Source organism: Anguilla rostrata, chromosome 4 (genome assembly GCF_018555375.3).
Source record: "Anguilla rostrata isolate EN2019 chromosome 4, ASM1855537v3, whole genome shotgun sequence".
In the NCBI taxonomy this organism is placed as follows: domain Eukaryota; kingdom Metazoa; phylum Chordata; class Actinopteri; order Anguilliformes; family Anguillidae; genus Anguilla; species Anguilla rostrata.
This window is the reverse complement of record NC_057936.1, coordinates 46863762-46885905: the sequence shown is the minus strand read 5'-3', so window position 1 is coordinate 46885905 and position 22144 is coordinate 46863762. Positions and strand designations below refer to the sequence as shown.

At 40.1% G+C, this 22144-nt stretch overlaps 1 protein-coding gene across 1 annotated transcript; it reads left to right on the top strand.

Annotated features, from left to right (window-relative positions):
* Positions 1–10417: 10417 nt before the first annotated feature.
* On the top strand, positions 10418–20489 carry htr5ab (5-hydroxytryptamine (serotonin) receptor 5A, genome duplicate b). The gene is made up of 3 exons (XM_064332786.1): positions 10418–10979; positions 12193–12968; positions 18656–20489. Exons 2-3 carry the CDS (start codon positions 12270–12272, stop codon positions 18986–18988), a joined length of 1032 nt encoding a protein of 343 aa, XP_064188856.1. The 5' UTR covers positions 10418–10979; positions 12193–12269; the 3' UTR covers positions 18989–20489.
* Positions 20490–22144: the final 1655 nt, after the last annotated feature.

The following is a 22144-nucleotide window of genomic DNA, read 5'->3' as shown; positions in this document are numbered from 1 at the left end:
ATTTGCGTTTCCAAAGCTTAGCATCAACATTTTGCTTTTAATATAGATTTTTTCAAGTGATATAGGCAACCAGGGCCAGGAGATGAGAGGATGGCAATGGTACATTAACCTACTGTAAAGCAACAGCTGTTTTTTTGGGGTTTTTTTTTACAGTTTTGACATATCTATTTGACATGATAGAGGAATTATGTGTCCACACCTTGAAGATCTTTCCATTAAAGTATGTTCCAGAACTAACCTATTTCCAGGAATTGTATGTGATACATTGAATTTCATTGAGATGAATTTAATAGGAGAGATGGGTAATTTCCTTGATGGTTGCTGGGTTTCCCATGGGGACCCATCCACAGCTGGAATTAACCATAAATTACAACTGGACCTGTGTGATGGAGAAACATTGTGATTTAAGGTTTAAGACAAACAAACAAACAAATTAATTAATTAATTGTGGCTACAATAGAGCTGTCCATTGATGCAATGCCTGGATGTACACTTCTAGGCTACTCTTGACACAATTACAAAGGAAAGCAATGTAAACCTTTATGCACAGTACCAAACACATTTATTACTGTTGCAAATGTTCGTTTTGAAGAGAAAATGCCCAGCCGTATCGCAAAAAAGGAATACAGCTTAACTATATGGAAGCAGGCTATTCTCTCATTTTTCATTCATTGCAGACTACATTTAACAGGAGAGAACTCTGTTGATTTTTTCTTCTTTTTTCCCCCAAAATGCGGCACAAGGAAGACAGTAAACAGTGAGCATTTCCCCCTTTTCCTCGTTTTGGTTTGTTCCAAAGTCAGTGTACCTACAATTGCGAATAGATTTTCATGCATTTTACAGTGCCGCCACAGCAGTGACGAATAACGGAAAGCGCACGAACGAAAAGCAAAATAATGGAACGGGATGGGGCGTCACTTTTTTGATTGTTGTGGTGTTTCTTCTATTAATTGTTGAGGGTAAGTTATTGCTAAGCAAACTGCTACTGTCATGGTGTATATTGCAAGCAAAAACTACAAGAATTATCTTTCAAAATACGTCAGTACTACTTCTTAGGATTTATTAGATGGACGCTAAACTTGCCGGTACAATCTAAATTGATACAAAATAGAGTTGCTTCATCGCTGGACTCTTTTCGAGGATTCTTCGGTAGGTAAACTAACTGGATAGTGACAGAAGTAGGCAACAAGTCCATTAAAATGGAAAACAGACAGATCAGCTTTCTTATAGGTGGCTATTCCATCTGAAGAATACCGAGATAGATGGAGAACACGTATCTACAATAGTAGGCTCCGTGGGAATCATATACAAATCTTATATTAAGTCGTAATTAAATAAGTCGCGCATATTGCTTTTTTTCTTTTTTTATTTGGAAATGTAGAAATTGTGTTTATTATGGTGTCAATGTGGTGCGGTTCGGTGTGTTCACTTTTCTTCATGGGTAAGAGAATGGCATGTCAGAGCGTGCGTTTTGCTAGCGTTTCTAAGACTTGTGGATTCCAGTAAAATAGTTTATTTCGGTGGCACATTGTAGTTTTAATTCATGTTCTAATATTAGGCTACGGCAATTTCATATTGAAATAATATGGCAAAGTTGCCAGTGCAGCCCTCCAACAAATAACGAAGACTTCTCGGAGGCTCTCCCTCCATGCTGTGGACACCAAGATACTGTGTTTACATAATGTAGCCTGTACGCGTCTACTTTATCCTGGAACGGTTTCTTCGTATCCTAAGGCACTTTCTCTTTTCCATCGCTATGGCATTGATTAAATATGAAGCAGACAGAATACGTGTCGTTCGTGAAATGAATGGAAATGAACTGACATTCATGGAAAGCGCGGATGCGTGCAGTAGCCTACACTTGCAACCAGCTACTGTACGGTAAAATGTCCAGCGTTTAATTAAACTCTTACAGTGTTAATTCAACTCTAACAGATTACATACGTAACATTTGTGTCGGTTTGTTTGGCTTCTGTAGTTTTCATAGATGGGTGATAACGAAACTCGTAGAGCGAAAAGGAATTCTGTTCAGATGCTTAATTCATCAACTTGAATACGCGCTTCGTTTTGATATCCTTGTGGTCGCGTGCAGGGGTAACAGTACCAGTCATATTTAATGTAAATACATGAAAGTTGACTACCTGTGCAAAAATTGTTAAACGAAAGAATGTAAATGTTAACTGTAGCCAGCCATTGTCTGCATGGTGTTGGTGTATGCCGGTGTCATTGATTTTTAAACGGGTGTATGCCCGGTTTTGCGAGTTTTAATCACCTCATCATCGGTCTCTGACCTGTAATATCTTACATTTCCTTAGCTGGATACGTTTATTTTCATAGAGATCATTCAATGCATTATTTCATTCAAATACTAAATGAAAACACAAGAAAGCTAGCTGTAGAATTCCATGTGCATTTATCCAATGGCCAGTTTATGCTCATGTGCAGTTTTGTTTCCTTTTTTGTATATTTTACAGAAAACCTTTTAAATTTAATGAGATGAGGGGAATAGATGTAGCAGGCTGTCAGAGTACACAAATAATGGTAACAACAGTGTTTCCCCGAAGAGGGTACACTGAGGATCTGTTTACACCTTTAGCACAAGTACTACAAGTTTAACTTCACTTGTTTAATTTAAACTGGGAGCTAAAAGCAAAGGTGATGGGCTTGCTGTCTAATTACAGTTCTTGAATTGAATATTACACTCTGTGTGTCAGGTGCCTCTTTAGTTAGATACCTGTCTTCTCGTTGAATGAAGAAAAAAAATTCCTGTCAGCTTACATTGGGCAGTCTCTTCAGATTTGTAAGTGATTTCGGCAAGGGAATTGGATGTTTTTTTAGTTCGTTGCTCTGATTACGTGTGCAGTCAATTTCATGGTGCTATACATGGTGTTATTACAAGGAAAGAGGAAATGAGGTCGCGTGCACAGCAGGACTGACAGCAGGTGAGAGGTGCTTGTAGCTGAGAGATCATGAGGATACTTTAGCCTGTGCCAGCTGATGTTCTCTGATAACGCAGGCTAACAATATACTGATGAAGCCTGGGTGCATACGAGCTTCACCCGCTTTTTTTCATTTGTCCTAGCACCTTGGAGAAATGGCCTGGGTGGGGGGGGGTGAGGGATGACCTCTCTCTTGTGAGAAACAGTGGAGTCTAATGCAATTGCTCTAGTCCAAAGCATGAGGTACTGCAGGTACGTGAGTACACAAAACATGCTGTACAATGCTGCTTGACAAGCAGTCTGACATCTGGCAAAACCGCATCTCTGGTCTCTCTACGCTTCAAGCTACTAATTCTCTCCACTTTGAGTTGTTTGTGTGTAAAGCCCAGGCCTAGCAGGCTAGCAGCATGCATTGTGTCATACATCCTGCAGGTCACATTTGTGAGTGACATTATGTGCCTGGCCTTGGTCAATTTGTGGTTTGTTTTCATGTGAACAAGTTGTGTACACTCTTCTGCATCCCTTGATTCCTCGCACAGCGGCCTCTTGTTTTTTTATTAGATGCAGCTGATGAAAAGCTGCTTTATCAACAGTGGAACAAGTGGAGCGTGTGTATACAGCATACACGCTTATTTGTGCTTTTATTTTTTTATAACACTTAATATGGAGCAGAGCTGACCCCCTGGTGTGTAGTGGCATGGGTTTGGGTGAGTCTCGAAATGTGAATGAAAGAAAACATAATGCACTTTCCACTGCACCTGTTTATATGCTGTGTGCTGGCTAGAGTGTACACGCAGTTGCCTTGTCATTTATGTTAAAAAAACATGTTATTCACACATTTGAACATATCAGGTCATGTTTTAAAAGGGGGCTGGTGATAGCAAAGGTACTGACTCATTGAATAGGCCTGGGGCTCAAAAGGAAGCCACTGCTGCGGGGAACCCTGTGTCAGAACGCCCAGTATAGTAGCTGCCATTACCTGTAGTCTTTGACAGGACTTAGGACAGTAGGATCGTGCAGTTGTTCTTTTGAATTAACGCAGCTAATTAACTCAGCTGCGCTGAAGCATCCTCATCACCTTGCCCCCCTGCTGCCATTCACACTGTGAATTGTTTCTGGAAAGACGATTCTCCGCTGGTGTCAGGAAGAGGAGAAGGGAACATGCCAACACAGAGCTTGGATCTTTTTTGGCTGCTGTCAGACTAGTGAGACCCTATACATCTCTGATGGAATCAGAAAAAAGGAGAAAAAACAGGTGCATACAATCAGTAGAGCATCTACCACAGAATATAGCCAACCTGAAAACAAACCTTCAAAACATCATCATCAGTGTGTCGTGGCAATGGTCAAATGCAGAGATAAAAGAGCATTAACAAAGATTACTTTCACTATGAGTCAGTAGAATATATAACTCTGATTAATTTAGGTGTGCAAATCCACTCAATGGATCTTCAGAAGATGTGGTTATTTTTGGCCAGTGGTTCTAGTATATTGTCTGCTTTATATACAGGGGCATTACCAACATCCCTGTCTTACAAAAGCATTCACTGCATTTGGCACGGATGGATGTAAAATAAATACCCAGAATAACTTTCTATCAATGAGACACAAAAATGAAACCTGCTTTAAAAGTACAGAAATTCTATTACATATTGTTCATGGTCCCCATATGTCATTAATTTAATATTATATTCTTTGTGTAATTTTATTTAATTTTTGGTGAATTATAAATTCTAAGCCTTTCTATACTAGCTGCAGGACTGTGTTGTCTGTCATATCCCAGCCACATATCACTGTGTCCAGCAAGTTCAAGCCATTTTGCTGTCTTAAGCAGCATTTTGAAATCCAAAATATGTCCCAGGATCAGTATTTTTAGTGAAAACAGTGGTCTGTCCTTCATCATTTTCACACGGAGTAGTACATTTTCACAATCTGCTTTATTTATTAAACAATTGTAATGCCAGTTAGCCATATTAAGGCCAATTAAGTCAGAAATAGCCATGCACGTTAAAGAACATTCACATCCCAGGATATTCAGTCAGATTTAATAATGCTTTCATTTCCGTATGACCTGCTATATTAGTAAGGATTCTTGAAGAATGAAGTTACAGTTTTAAATGATTCTGTTACACATTGAAATCATTTTGGTGCAAACTGGTGAAAAAGTGGACATCTAGTGACGGAAATTAAACTATTTGTGGAAAGTGAAGAGTTCCGAGACAAAGTAAATGACAAAAACCAGCACAGTGGATCCCCAGGACTGATTTTGGGAGCTACTGATACAACAGATCTCACTTCTGAGTTTTGAAACAAAGAAATCCAACTTATGGTAGTTATATCTACTTTCACATAGTGTAAGCTGTTTATTTTATAGTGCGCTCCATAATGTTTGGGACAAAAATTGTGATACCTTGATTTTTTGTTATTTGTTCTTAAGGATTAAAGGCAGGTGTGTACTACACATTAATTGCCCTTTATATTGCAACATTTCCATCACTGCATATGAGTGTTTTACAAAATGCTTCTTTAAAATATTTCAGCAGCTGATAAAATAGTTCTGCATGTCTTGCATCTCAGTAGGAAAAACTATAAAAAGTAGAACATAAAATCAATTTGGGGAACTTTTGTGTTTATTATTCTTCTGTCGTGTTTGTGCACTTTTCTCAATTGTTGCAATATTACTTTTTAAAATAGAAATAAGAATGCACACAATGAATGTAGAACATACATTTTTCCTGGATCTGTAGAAAGATTTAAATCAGAATCTAATGAAAACAGCAGTAATACTGCAGTATAGAGTGCACTTTGGATCATTTGAGAGGAACAGCAACATTACAATTGTTTAAATTATTTATGTATGATACAATCTAATGCTATGGGAGCAGTTCAGTGCCCTTGTGATTGGAATGTCCGATTTAACGCATGTGCTCAGTCTCCAGACCATCGCATCACACAATATGAAGTTGGCCCATTATCTGTTTAGCTCTCAGTATGCTAAAAATGCACGTTCCCCACTTCTGAACTAGTGCTAAATGTAAAAGGGTATTTCCCATGTACAGTGAGCTCCATAATAATTGGGACAGCAGCATTTTTTTCCTTAACTTGGCTCAGTACTTCACAATTTGACATTTGTAACCAAACAATGCACATAGGGTTAAAGTGCAGATTCTCAGCTTATTAAACCAAATACACTTTGGTTTTTACAAATTCTAAATTACTACACTTTTTATACATAGTCCCCAATTTCAGGGCACCACAATGTTTTGGACAAATGGCTTCATAGGTGTTTCTGTTTAGCCTGGTGTGTTCAAGTTGCTTCCTAAGTGCAGGTATAAGAGAGCTTTCGTTATCTATTCTTGATTCTAGGCTTTTGATTGCCTTTGGAGTCTGTTGAGGACATGAGGACAATGAAAGTCAAGGAAGCCATTATGAGGCTGAGAAATAAGAAAAAAACAGTCAGAGGCATAGTTCAAACCTAAAAGGCTAGTCAACATCAACTGTTTGGAACATCATTAAGAAACATAGTACTGGTGAGCTCAGTAATCACAAAGGTCCTGGTAGAAGACCTCTATAGTTGACGATCAAAGAATTCTCACCATAATGAGGAAAAACCCCAAAATACCTGTCCAACAGATCAGAAACATTCTTTAGGAGGCATGTGGATGTGGCAGTGACTACTGTCTACAGAAGGCTTCTTGAACAGAACTGTAGATCTTGTATATCACTTGTATCAGAGTGATGGCAAGAGCAAAGTATGGAGGCTAAAGAGAACTGCCCCCCTCATCTGTGAAACATGACTGTGGGGGTGTTATTGTTTGGGCATGTATGGCTGATACAGGTGCTGGCTCACTTGTCTCCATTGATTATATAACTGATGATAGCAGCAGCAGAATTAATTCTGATCTGAATTAATTCTAAGCATCTTATCTGATCAAGTAGGATGCCTCATTGAACTGAATCCTACAGTAGGGCAGTGATCCCAAACATAGTGCTAAAGTAATAAAGGAGTTTTTTCAAAGCTAAAATCTGGAAAATTATTGACTGGCCAAGTCATTCACCTGATCTTCTGACATAGTGCTAATATGTCCCAAACATTATGGTGTCCTGAAATTGGGGGAAAATTATAAAAAAGCACAGTAATTTCTACATTGTGAAACAAAAGTGTATGAAATTACCCTTAAATAAAAGATGAGAATGGGCATTTTACAGGTGGTTTTACTATAACTACATGTGAATTGTTTGATTACAAAACAAAAATTGTGGAGCGTTGAGACAAATCATGAAAACGTATGTCTTTGTCCCAAACATTATGGAGCTCACCGTATATGGGAAAATACTGTTTTACATTTTGCACTAGTTCAGAAATGGGGAACATGCATGTTTTGCATTATTTAGGTTTTATGGTAAATACAATGGAAACATTCGTTTGATGATTTAGAAAATACTACATGCATTAATCTGCACTTTATGTTGCTTTAGTACATTTGAACAGTATGTCTTGTGTATTATCTTAAAACTAAATTGTTCTTCAAGAATGTTGACCTGGAATCGATACACATTTGTCCCTAACATGAAAGCATGTTTAAATGCAAATATTCATTATTTTTCTTGACAACCACAGACTGGCCTATAGTTTACCATAGTTTGCGCATGTGAACACACAGATTCTTGCCAAAGGTTGTGGTAGCAGTCAATTTGATGTGATATTGCAGGCTACTTGATTACATTTTAATGTATTTATAGATATAGGGATGTACCTTTGAGTTTTATGTGACAGAAGACTACTGTAGGTCACAAATGTCCTTATTGCTGGCTGATGAAGCAATATCAAGCTTAGAAAATAATAATTTGTTTATAAGCTCTCCTCCATGATTTATTAGTTTACCTATGTGAATTCAATCTGCAATGATATGTACACTGAATTATGGTTTGATTTTGTAAATGCATGTGAAACAAAACTAAAATGCTTGGATTTGGAAAGTTAAAATGTGTTTAAAAATGTGTGTGTGTATGTATATGGGAATGGTACTTTAGACATATTAAATGTAGATAAATGTCACTGTACTATATTTCTGTATGGTGGAGTGCCATCAAAGAGTTTTGTATCAGTTTTATTACTGGTTTTGCTTAACTGAGCAAAATGAATGTAATTTGGTTTTTGCCTGATGTTAACAACATATGGTGACAGATATAAATATCTGGGCCTTGTGATTTCAGTACTGCCAACTGTTGTTGGAGAAACAGACTCGTCCAGGCTTCAGCAACAACAGAATAAGGATCTGCCATAGAACCGCCTTATTTTGGCATAATGTAATGAATGGATTGTAACCAATTAAGAATCAATAACTGCCCCATGTTTATTCATGCAACTGACCAACCACTAAACTGTTTGTAGCAGATTGAACAAGCCCCCTAGTTCTGTCCATTCATTCATTTCTGTCTGTGATCATTTCTGTACATCTGGGTACTCTCCAGTGGCGAGTGCTCCTTTATTTGTTCAGGAGGCAGGGGGGAGGGTGTCAGTGCTAGTGATAAATGGTCCTCATTAACTCCACGTTTTTTTTTTTTTTTTGGGAGGCGGGGGGGAGGGGCGGGGTTGGCTGCAATGCCGTTTCGTAATTGTGGGAGGACACATGGAATGTGTTGGACACCACTTACTGTCACTGTCATCCACCGGCTAAAATGCTAAATGGCTCTAGGACTACTTACTGTAAGCCATGCAGGGCATGCGAGCAGATTGTGGGCACCCCATTGGTCAGAGAACCTGCTGATTTTAATTAGCTGCAATTTTATTTGCACCCTGCTGCCCAAAATCGTCCTTCCCTGACAAAGGCTTTGTCCAGTTGTGGGAGAGTTTGTCCTGTGAGGCATGCAGTGGCATTGGCCTTGATTGGCTTCAGATGCATGCTCCTCTATGTATCAGTGCTCAAAATTCAAATGTTTCACTTAGAAGAAAAAACATATTCTAGTCCAGGAGGATAATGTTAAGAGAGGTTATCCCCTTAGCACAGATGCCAAATCTGGCCAATTTTCACCCATTTAGACCATGTTCTATTTAAGGCTTTATATTGTAACACCAGACGTGAGCATCACAGATACATGGAAAATGGCTTAAATTAAGACACGTGCACCATTTGTAATACTAACCATATACTACAATGCTAACAAATGTATGTTCAAATTAAGTGTCACAAATACAAATAAATCTAGGCAAAAATGCAAAAAAATAAATAAATTTGCGATGAAATACTGAGAGTCTCAAGTGTAAAACAGGGAAAACTGTACATTCCCTGGATCATAAAACCATGACCACAAGTGTGCAAAAACTGGGAGCTACTAATGTCTTCAAATCTATCCAAAATGTCTGAATTGTAGCACTCAAGTGGGATTTACTGTCTTTTCATCAGTATATGAGTTGTATATCTAGAGGTCTAAAAATCAATCCACAACCTGTCTGAAAATGAATAAAAGTTTTTTGTCCATAGGAAAGCATTTAAATATTTTTTCACCAGAGCGTCGTTATAAATTTTATAATGGGATCAAATGACATAATGCAAAAGCATTATAACACACTTTGGTACACACAACTAAATATGTAATCATACACTCCTGTACTTCAATAAAACACCACTTTTTTCTGTATTCAACAGTATGTAATCTTTCATTGCATGCCCAGGGATGACATTTCTCTGTCGTGTGTTTCAAAATGTTGCTATTTGTAAACAGTCAACAGGAAATTTTATATTCATCTAGCACATATCTGTCACGGTTGAGGAGGGTGGGATGCAATTGCGGACCGAGGGGATCTAAAAGTTAACCCTGAGGGGTAACCACAAAATCGCCGAGCGATAGAAAGGGAAGGGGAAATACCAAATAATAAAGAGCTAAGTAATCGCTCCCTCCACTCACTGAAACTTCTGTCAGCGGGCTCAGAAAACTAAAAGAAATGAAACACCGCCGCAGCGTAGCTACCCAGAAAGAAAAACCCCACTAGAAAAACAGAGTGGAGTCACTTACAAAAGAAAAAGGATACTCGCAGCCTGGCGGGTAGAAAACAAAAGGAAAACTAAAGAGACGAGGGCAAAATGTCCTCCACAGCGTGAAGAGATAATCAGCTCGAGAAGAAACTAAATGGTGATCAAATCTGGCAGATAGGATCAATACGGTAACTTCTGCCGATTCTTACACCCCTACACACCAAGAGCTTGACAAACAATGAGTCTGCGCTGAACCCCAGAAATCAGGGGCTAGATATAGGCCTCCCACACCTGACCCTCATCAGGGACAATTAGCTCAGAGCAAATGCCTGTGAGGTGCCATCACCTCACCATAGCGCTCACACACCTGCCCCTCGTCAGGGTCAATTAACCCACAGAAATTAGAGTGAGAGGTGCCACCACCTCACAATATCAGCATGCAGTAAATTTGAATAAGTACTTTCCATGCCCTTTCAGACACTAATGCTTCATAATAATATTTAGTAGCTGATATTGAGAGTAGAATGATGTGGCATAATTTCGACTAGAATTTCACTACTTTATTTTGCTATTTGATGAGCAGTGTTTTTCACCATTGTATTGGCATACCTTCAGGGCTATTGTTGGTTTTGACTTGTTGCTTGACAGAATGAAAGTTTTTGATGGTGAAAGAATATTTCTATGAACTCCCAGATAGACGTTTTTGTTCAGTGTGCCATGCTTGGGGGGTATAGTTGCAGATGAGATAGATGCAGATGAGAGTTGCAGGGAAGGGGTGCTTGTTAAATGGACGACCTAGGCAACAGTGGTGGCACTTAGAAACTTGTGCCACACTTAGAAAACGTATTCGGCATAGTTGTAGTTGTCATCTTCCGTTAAAGCTAGAACACAGAATTTGTTTATTCCACTCATGGTTTGTTTGCAGGAGCACTGAATATCTGAGTTGAAAAATCTCAGGACACTGGTATCCTGGTCACTAGGGGCTTGTGCGAAAGGGTTATCATGAAATAATTATCCCATATTTTCAACTCCTCACACCCAAGGTCACCGTCGTGGCTCCCAGGTAAGGTCCTGTGTTTGAAATCCGGGCTGGGGATTGTGTGGTGTTTGCATATCCTCGTTGTGTCTGTGAGAACTTCGGTCCCACAGTCCAAAGGCATGCAGGTTAGATTAATTTGAGGATCTAAGTTGCCCCTAGGTATGAGTGTGAGTGAATGCTGTGTGTGTCCTGCGATGAACTGGTGACCTATCCGGGTTGTATTCCTGCCTCTCGCCCAATGCATGGTGGGATAGGCTCCAGCACCTCCTGTGACCCTGACCAGGAAAAAGTGGGTTAGGTAATGGATGGGTTTAAATTTGTATACCTTCATGCAGTATATAAAGGGCCAAATCCAAAATTTTCCATTCCAGCCATTTTGGTTTTTGGCTACAGTGACACAATCTAATCGATTAACCTGGAATTTGGGCCTTCATATATGTCTTTCTGATACAAACATACAGTTGATGGAAATCCTTAAGACTGAATCAGGAATATGAACACAAAGGAATATGTGCAAAGTGTAAGTCACTTTCTAAATTGACTCATCGAGGACCTTTATTAGAATGAGGCTTCAGAATGTATGAAATGTCATACCGGAGAATGTACTAAAGTGCAATACTGTTTTTAAAGGAAGTAGTTAGTAAACTGTTATCACTCAAGTTAAGCACTGCTACATGAAATTAAACTAAACAATGCCTTTAAGCATTAGAACTCCCCCTACAGCGGACATGCTGAGTTCACCGCCACAGTTTAACGTAAAAATCTTACATATCCTTTTTTTGCTGCTTTTTCAGTTGGAACATCCAAAAGGTTAGGGACGATTCAGTCAGGAGTAATCCTACTTTTGCAGAAACATTGTCTGTTCTTGACAGCACGTAGGAGAAAATTGCATTCACTCAGGTATAATTTCCTACCAGAATTTATTTCACTTTGCTATCCTTTTACTTTGAGGCTCCAGTGATATATTTAAGCCGTTTTCTATTTAAATCAGATGCATTGATACATTTCAAATTGTGTGGAGACTTTAAAAAGATGGACTGATTTCCATGGTGGCATACAGTTACTCCACTGTAATAAGCCAGTCTGTACAATGTTTTTGAGTGGAAGGCTGTTTTTTTCTCTTTTTGGAAGTGGATTTGTCAATTAAATGTATTTACTACAATTTGCTAAATTGCTATGTTCACTGCCATTAGGTGAAACATGTAGCCAAAGTTGACTATTTTCTTTTGCATTTTAGGGTACATCCAGCAGACGACGGTTACCTGTGTCATTACCTAGCTCTCTGTGCTTGATAACCAAAGACAGATCGCCAGAATGGCGTATCCAAACTTGACTGTCTCGGCCAATCACAGCTCAGGTTCTGGCAACTTCTACAGGCCCTTCTCGGTGTTCAGTGTGCTGACATTGACTCTGCTTGCCATGCTGGTCATCGCCACATTTGTGTGGAACGTGCTGGTGCTGGTGACTATTCTCAGAGTGAGAACATTCCACCGCGTGCCTCACAACCTGGTGGCATCCATGGCCATCTCAGACGTGATGGTGGCGGCGTTGGTGATGCCCCTCAGCCTGGTGCACGAGCTGAACGGCAGGCGGTGGAAGCTGGGCCGCGTGCTCTGCCAGGTGTGGATCTCCTTCGATGTTCTCTGCTGCACCGCCAGCATCTGGAACGTCACCGCCATCGCCCTGGACCGCTACTGGTCCATCACCAGGCACCTGGAGTACACGCTCAAGACACGAAAGAGGATCTCTAATGTGATGATCGTCCTGACCTGGCTCCTGTCCTCGGTCATCTCCCTGTCCCCGCTCTTCGGCTGGGGTGAGACGTACTCAGAGGAGCACATGGAGTGCCAGGTCAGCCAGGAGCCCTCCTACACCATCTTCTCCACGTTTGGCGCCTTCTATCTGCCTCTGTGCGTCGTGCTGTTTGTCTACTGGAAGATCTACAAGGCCGCCAAGTTCCGTATCGGATCCCGGAAGACAAACACCATCACACCCATGGCTGAAGTTATTGAGGTACTGCATTGTGAATGTTTTGTGAGTGTAACTGATGTTCATAGGAGAACCTTCACCTTATGAAATATGTCAAAGGAAAAGGCAACATATTGCAATGTAAGTATACCAGTTTACTGACACAAGTATGTGCAATTGTTTGCCTATATTGCTGAATGTAAGTCTGAATGTTACGCATATATGGAACCCCACTCAGTGGCATCATTTTTATGATTAATATTTACATTTCCAATGTAAGTTTTTTTCAGTAGCATATTTTACCTCATCTTTACTCTTTCTTGAACTAAATTTACCTGCATTTTCTGAGCACCAGGCCATTCTTCCTAGCTAGCATCAGCATCATACAAGTAGATATATTTCATTGTTAATTTTAACATTATATGGATTTTGACTATTTGTGAAGACAAGTATGTTCAGAATTGTACTAATTAATTTCACACATTAGCAGGAATAGTGTGGTTATAAATTATACAATTATTTGTAAAGTTTTCTAAACGGTTTCTAAAGAGGAAGTCATTTTTATCCACCCACAGTCATTGGGTAATTATAATAGCTACTCACATTGATATTTAGTAGTTATTCTCAGGGAAGCTTTGCTGTACACATGCAACAGAAGTTTTCCCTTTCAGGACACTTTCCTCTTGATCTGTGAATCCACTCTAAAATGAAACCCAGCGTGGTGAACCATAGATTGAGTTTCATGCAGAAAAGATTGGAAGATGCAAAACTGAATCTCAGCTTGAGAGGGCAGTAGTTAGTCTGTAAGAAGGTGCTTTAGTGAGTTTGACCTCCCCTAAGCCATTGTAAGACTTGCACACTGATTGGTACAAATGCTACTGCACCACATTCTCAATTCATTTTTTAAAGGCCACCAAAGTTAATAACATCATTGAGTCTTGCATCTTGACAGAAAAATTGAAAGGTGCAGAAACATATTGGATCATTGTCCCATGTGTAGGTTAATCATATGGCCATACCTTGGCTCAATTTCTCTGGAGGGGAACCTGACAACTGGTGCATTACAATTCTAAGCATTATTCTGAATTTCTGCTTTTAGGTTAGCATTGAATTTCTACAGGTCCTTCACTTGAAGAGCTGAATATAAAATACAAGTTTAATTCATACTGAAGATAGCATCTCTCCTGCTTTACAATTAGATCCTTAGCTGTATACCAGCTAAGACCTGGAGTGACACAGTTCTGTGCAGTGGATGCACAAAATGCATTTCTACAGTTTTTCCTCAACTTATGAGGTAAATCATATGCACAGCCATTCACTCCTGGCTTAAAATAATGTTTAAAATGTGTCTTCACAGTTGCTACTATTCTAGCTACATTTTATTCTATGTATGTGTATATATTCATCATCAATTTGAACTTACTACAAATCAATCAATCAATCACTCAATCATATTTTTCAAGGATTTTCAATCACAACAGATTAAATTTCACCCTAAAGCTTGGGTGAAATCATTTTGCCTTGTTGTATCGTCTGTGTATTTACACCTGTGTTAGGACTATAGTTACTTGTATGTATATGTATAGAAATCTTAAGTGGCAGTCCTCTACAACGTACAGTAACATGTCTGTGTGTGTGCGTGTGTGTGTGTGTGTATTATACACTCATGTATAAGCTTAACCATGATCATTGTCCTTGATATGCATCATTCTTCTGTATTGCATGTCTTCTGTATCACAGGTTCTGTCATGGAAACAACAAAAGCATCCATGCCATTGGCCATGATTGATTTAGTAAATGTCATCTCCTCGCAGCCCCTCCCCCTGCCCCCTATTGGTAATGAAAAGGTCTAGCTAAATTCATTTTGCACATTCCACAGTATTTATGTTTTTCAAACGGTCAGTGGTTTCATATTTCTTGTTTTAGAATTGATACAGAAAAATACCTTCTTTGAGAAAGCACAAAAAAGTATAAATAATAAATGTAACTGTCAAATATAAGATGCATTTAAATAGTGTAGTGTATGATTTTATATTTGGCCAGAGTCTACGCTGGAGTTGCAGCTTATCTGGTATGTCTGAATTGCAGGATGTTCAGGCTTGGGTAGCCTAATTAGGACAGGGGCTGCGGAGCCAGTTTTGGGGCCCCAATGACCCAATTATTTTCTAAAACCGCCGTGACTGGATGATGCGTATCTGTATCTAGATGATGCACTTTGTCACGGAGACCAAGCTCATATGGCGAGCAAGTACAAGCGCAGCGCAAACAGATAGGCTATCACACAAAAACGGTGTACCACATAGTCCTTTAATAGTTGAACGTCCTGTAATACGGAGAACAAAATATAAACAGCTCAGAAGTGGCTCAGAATGGCATTAGTCACGAGACTTAATCAAGTCTCAGACTCCACTGACATAGCAGCCTCAGTGAATGATTAGTCTGTTATTGAATGGATAGTTTTTTATCATCAAATTGTTTGTGAAATCAGTCATTATAGCAATAAAGGTGGCTTTCTATGCGTAGCCTATTTGCTAGCTGGTTAGCTAAGAACCACCATAGGTAGTAATCGTGAGCAAATCCTTTCATTGCTTGCTTTTAAAGGTTACTGGTTGTACAATCTTGCTTCATGTAGCGCCTACCTGTCAACTTGGTCATATCACATCATACATTCGCATTACATTACAGGGTTCGACATTAACGGTAGCCCAGGCTACCAATCCATCGCAAATGGGCATTTTTGGTAAAAGGTCGGGCCAAACGTTGCCATTACAATGTTGCAATCAGACATTGCATGACTTTCAGTATGGTCATGTTAGCTCACCAACAACCTTGGTTCCTAGCAGTATAGCCAGTCGTTGAGATTATTAGTGAACGCAATATGTTAAAACTAAGCTGAAATGTAGCTAACCTAAATGTAGGCATTACATCTAATAATGAACCAAAAGTGAGAAAGTCACAATCCAATAGTTATTAATACAACATGGTGGGGTGATTTATTTCATTGTATTACCCAGTTACAGTAGCTAATGCAACGTCATCCTTCCTTGTTCAGTGAACGATAATGTATTTCCTCATAAGAGAGTTGATTCCCTACATACATCTATATGGATACATTTCAGTAAACTGATAAAAAATATCAACTGTATCTCTGCTTCATTTAATGCCATTTTTGTTGCCTTTCTAAAGGACACATCAGCAACAAAACATGACCTGCCTGACTTGCCTTTTTAGTGAAATAAAAATATAAGTATGCGGATCTGAGAAAACACTTTAGAGTATTACCAGTTCTACTGCCAGTTAAAAATGAAATGTTTTCAATGTAGCTGGCCTTTGTCAACAAGACACAGAAACTGAGGCGAGGGAATTGCTATAATACGACACTGACCAGGGAAGAAGAGTGCTGATCTCCAATAGAACTCTAACAGATGTACTCATTGTTTTCGATGTGTTTTGTGATGAGTATCTGTAAAAATCAATCTTAAAATATTTGAAATTTGACTTTGCTGGCAGTCAGTTCACTGTATGATGAAGCTCACTGACTTTGGTCAGTGCATCTATGCTGAAATTCAAGATTCCACAGAATGTTCTATCTATTCTTAAATGTCTGTAAGTATGCTTGAACGCTTCAGGCTTATATTCCCTGTTTTAACAGCCTCATCCCTCCTTTATTGTGTGGCCTTCAACCTGATTGATTTTATGTGTTTGCTTAATATCTTTCTCTGTCTTCCAAGCAGCTGGTACAGGGATCATTGGTATTTGTTAGTCACACCGCTGGATGCTTTTTTGTTCTTGAAATGGCCACTGGTTAATTGGCATCTTAAACCATGAACGGGTAATTTAAAAAAAACATTTGTGTTGATATTAGTATTGGGCATATTATTTAATTTAAAATTAATTAAATTATTGTCCACTGTAACTTGATAGCACCTCATAATGGAATGGTAGATTACTTTGAATGATACTTATTATATCCAATAAATATCCAGTCTGTCTGCTGTAATAATGACATGGATCCATAGCCTGCAGTCACTACAATGCAGTTGGCCAACTGATCCATGGGCAGTAAAGATCTGAAGGACCTGGTCATCAATAATATAATTGACTCAGGATTAAATAGGTTTTAGTGGGTTCAGTTCAGTACACTGAACCCAGCTCATACTTCAAATGTGCAGAATGCAGAATTGGCAAGTTGCTGGATATGGACCGAACGTCACTTTCTTGATGTACACACTAATCCAGGATCCCTACCAGTAAAGGATCCTTGAAGGACATTGTGAAGTTGACATTGTTCACATTAGCATTAGATGAGCGGATCGATAGAGTACGAGGTCTGTGGTGTAGAAAATGAAGTTACTCGTGCTTCAATGAGGAGTAATTACATTATGGTTGCAGACAGCAGATTCTGCATTTAGAGTTTGCTGGGATGATGTATTAGGGCAAAGTCCCAGAAGTCCTTGACAGTTGCCTTTAATCAATTGACTCTAACTGGCTTGGACGCAATATATGTGGTCTTATTTACTGCTTATGCTGAAATGATTTAAGCTGTTAGGAAATACAGCGCAGGAAATGTGATGGGCCCGAGAATGCTGCATTTCATACGCCCCGTTACTACAGTGGCTGAGCCAGGCGCGCGGGACACACATCAATGACACGGTGAAAACACTCTGCTTCACCTTTACTGCCTGCTGCCGTCCCACTGCGAGCAAGCCAGAGAAAATAGTCTCCCATAAATCCAACACATCGGACGCCGTGGAGATGGAAATATATTCCCCCGGGATGCAAAACAATGGGCCAGGCAGATAGGACGGCTGTGCAATCAGAATTTAACTGGGGGTCTGCCTCTCGTGCCTTAGAGAGCAGACCCTTCAGCGCGGCTTGCATAAATTCGGAGGCGGGGGAATGTCGCGGCGCTCCGGAGATTAGACTTATTCTGAGCACACCCTCGTGTGATTTGCTTTTGCGACTGGGCCATGCGGGGCAGCAGTGTACATGTCCAAGCAGACTGAAGCCATTATCCTCTACCCTCCCGGTCCTGCGCTTTGAGTGTGACATTTCATTTTCAGAGTTTTAAATCTGACTCGTGATATTGATCTATTTGTAGTCCTGCGATCGCTCTCATTGTGATTTTATGGGCCGTGTCTGACAGCCGTCTCTTTTAAATGAGGTCCCTGTCATTTGAAATGGTGGTTTAAATGTGTGATCAGCTCTGTCTAATTCTGCGTGCTCTTGAGTTTTCCGTGGCACTGATGCAGTTTCCGTTCCGTAGCAGAGGTGCCATGCATTATTATACTTCTGTTATATCAGCAGGCACACTTAAAATATGGATCACCCCCAGACTGATGGCAAATTCCTAGGAAGGTAGAGGATGTCCCTCCTACTCGCTACCTGAAAAACAGCTGCTGGTGATTGGCTGAAGGGAGGCATATGCTGGATATAAACTCCTGTGACCTACTGCCTGCAGCAAAGTTATAAAAAGGAATCAACTATAGGACCACGATAGTAAAATAAAAAAAAGAAAGTGCATTTTTTTTACAAATATGTGCAGTTGTGTTTGCACTTGTGAGTGTATATTATGTATGTGTGAATGTGTGTGTATGTGTGTGCATTTGTGTGCGTGTGTGTATTTGTGTGGTTATGTGTTTTTGTTCACAAGTCAGTACATCCAGGTTTCCGGGATTTGCCATTGCTCTTAATGGACTTTAATGGCGGCCCTCTCTTCCTCATCCCGGCAGGTGAAGGAGGCGGCTCACCAGCCCCAGATCGTGTTCACGGTGCGCCACGCCACCGTCACGTTCCAGACGGACGGAGACACGTGGAGGGAGCAGAAGGAGAAGAAGGCGGCGCTGATGGTGGGGATCCTCATCGGGGTCTTCGTCCTGTGCTGGATCCCCTTCTTCATCACCGAGCTCATCAATCCCCTCTGCTCCTGCGACATCCCCCCCATATGGAAGAGCATCTTCCTGTGGCTGGGCTACTCCAACTCCTTCTTCAACCCGCTTATATACACCGCCTTCAACAAGAACTACAACAATGCCTTCAGGAACTTGTTCTCTCGTCAGCGCTGAGGTGCTGGAGATGAGCGACGGACGTTTCAGGGACACTGTAGATACGGCATCCTGCATGGGTCAAAAGGGACCTGTAGCCCTCTTCTTTTCTCACACCACCTTTGTAAATGTGGTCCTTATAAAACTGGGAAACCGATACAGACAGGCCTGAAGAATTGTATGTAGATTGTAAATGAAAAATTAACTGATTTCAGCAATGGACTGTCTGCACTGTAAATAATGGTGTGCAGTATAGTTTGTTTCTAATTTACACTTGGTTTGTTTCTATGGATTGTATGGGAAAAATATACAGTAGTGAGTGTCGCAAAACCCAAAGGATAAATTGTAAGGTGCTGATATGTTTTCAAAGAGGGAAAGGGAGGAGTTCTGCTGCTGTGGTGGGAAAGATCTTTTTCAGCTTTTTGATCATTGTGTGATTGCGTGTTGAACTTTTCACTGAGTGAATGTTGCGCTCAATACGAAGCATGCTGTTTGTTAAATGAACCATCAAACCTGTTTTTAAAAATAGATTCTAAAATAGAATAGATTAAAAACACAAATGCCTGTGATAATCTCTCTCTCTCTCTCTCTCTCTCTCTCTCTCTCTCTCAGTCTGCCTTAGGGCAATCATTATTCACTTACAGTACATGTCCTCCACAAAAACCTGCACTTCTCAGTCAGTTACCACGCTAAGTCTAGAAAGGAGCAGTGCTGTCTCTTCAGAATAGCATCTCCCAGACAGAGGCAGACTTTCTAATATCAGTGCAGCTCTGGTTCTACTGAGTGCTATCAAATATGAATATCAAAGTTCTCTCTCCCTCCCTCTACCTCTCTCGCTCTCTCTCTCAAATGAGGACTACCTGTCCCTTTAAGATGTCACTCTCCTCTCCCATAGTAAGGTAAGCAATCCATCTGTCTTTGTGAGCGGCTGCATCCCGTTGATGACGGGCTGCAGACTGACAAGCCATTCCATATGTAATGCTGGCTACTCACAGGCATTAGAATTTCCATATTTCAACCAAAGGAAAGCTTCACAACTATTATTGGCTACTAGTTGTACAGAATCTAATGAAATCATGTTTATTCAAGACTTTTATTTATTTTTATTTTAGTTTTTTACATACATAGTATCTTTTAAATTAATTACATTCCTCATTAATATCCCCAAGTTTTTGATGTTAGTGATGTTCTTTTTTTCTAATTAGGGAATTAAATTGATCTCTCAGACACACTTCCCACCTCTGTCTTGACATTTTAAATGCACAAGCCAAACCCTTGCTTTTAAATGCACAAGCCGAACCACTTAAGATATAAGTGGTTCTGTCACTTATATAAAAATATAAGTGACAGAAGGACACGTCTGGAAATCTTTTGGCTCAGTTGTAGTGTTTTGGGACACTCATCGACTTAGTACCTCAGAAAACGTTGCCATCTGGTCTGTTCTTGGCGGTTGATTGATGACTATGAGTGAATGTTTAAGCTAGAGACAGAAAGCATGCATGCAGGAGAGGAAAGAAGCATCCAGAGGAATTAAATAAAAAATAAAAGCAAATCTGATTTTTTCAAAATTTCCAGTGTTTTATGTCCTTTTTCCCCTGCATTTGATTCAGAAAAGGTTTTTTTTTTTTTTTTTCAGGGAGGGCATAGGAAAGATCTTTAAAAATCATAGAAAAGCTGGACTTTTCACTGAACACCTGCTAACAGTGCTGTTTGCACATACACAGAATGTGTACAGCTACACATTGATTAACTGCAAAGTTATTCATCGCACATGCACATGCTGGCAAAATAATCCGAGAGCCTGATTAAGGAAAATCGCGGTACATAGCATATGGTTCCTTCGCAGTGGTTTTCTCCCCAGCTACGTAAAGAAAGAAAGAAAAACATGAAATTGCTTTGAGGAAGTAACTTCTTTCCCTCATTTTAGAGCAAACCTATTTACGCCTGACTTATCTGAGCTTTCCAAAAAAAAAAAAAATTTCTCTCTTGCTGTTAATTTTCAGGTCGTTTCAATTACCATTTCTGCACAGAGTGTTTTCCATATCTACAAGTCCTGCTGAGAACTCCTCAAGGGCCTTTTTGAAGTAATCATGATGGTGTCAGCTTTTTCCCGAGCGAATATTAATATTCAGCCGTGAAGCTGTTAAATCTCCACCCGCAAGGGGATTGTTCACCTCAGCTTCCGCCACCGTCACCTGTGCCCCCCCCCGTTTCGCCCAGCTGGCCCAGGACCCGGCTTTTGGCGACCGGCCTCTTCAGCTCCCGCTCGACCGCGCGTACAGCGCGGTCTCGGTGCTGTCTCAGGACCCGCCCGCTCTGCCGACGGTGTGCAGTTCAGCCCTTTCTCCTCCGGCTCAACTTCCAGCGGACGAGCTCACGCCAGGCGATGTCCGTGGTTTAAATGTCCGTTGTTTGTTGTGTGGCGGTGTATGCAAATCTTCAGCCTTATGGAGGGCAAGGCTATGAATCTAATTCATCTGGTATAGCGAGCTGCCATGAAGCCACTGGGCGGTGATAACCTTGAGGACAGGATGACAGGCTCCGTTAGGCCATTACACACACAAAGAGCATGCGCAGATCATTGGGTTCTCTGGGGATATAGCCTCAGTTGGGTTTTTCACATAGCGCTGCTTGAATGCTCAAAGACATCACCAAAGCCTTATTTACTTGCCAGACAGCCTACTACTCACATACTGTATGCACTATGAATGACGTCCCATTTGCTTTGGATTGGGGGAAGACTAATGTACTACGTAACTGTATTATGTATTGACATATAATGTAATCTATAAACAAAATAATCATATTTTTAGGAGGAAATATACCTCTGTCTCAATTCTACCGTGAACAGCACAGGCTGTCCGATGACTTTTAATAACAACCTTTACTATAAAATGGCCTGGCTCTGGTCAATAAGGATGTGTACAACAGTAATGTCTTGCATTTCTGATACAAGGGATATTCAGCCCATGTGTAGTCACATTTCAGGACATGATAGCAGTCAAGTTTGATTTGTTTAGGGCTGTCTAAAATTCATATGTGCTTTATTTGCATGACATCTGAACTTAATAAAATAAATGACAGAGAAAGGAAAAAAAGAATATAAATAATCCTCTTCCCTTTTCTCTCTCTTTTTTTCTCTCCCTCTCTCTCTCTCTCTCTCTCTCTCTCTCTCTT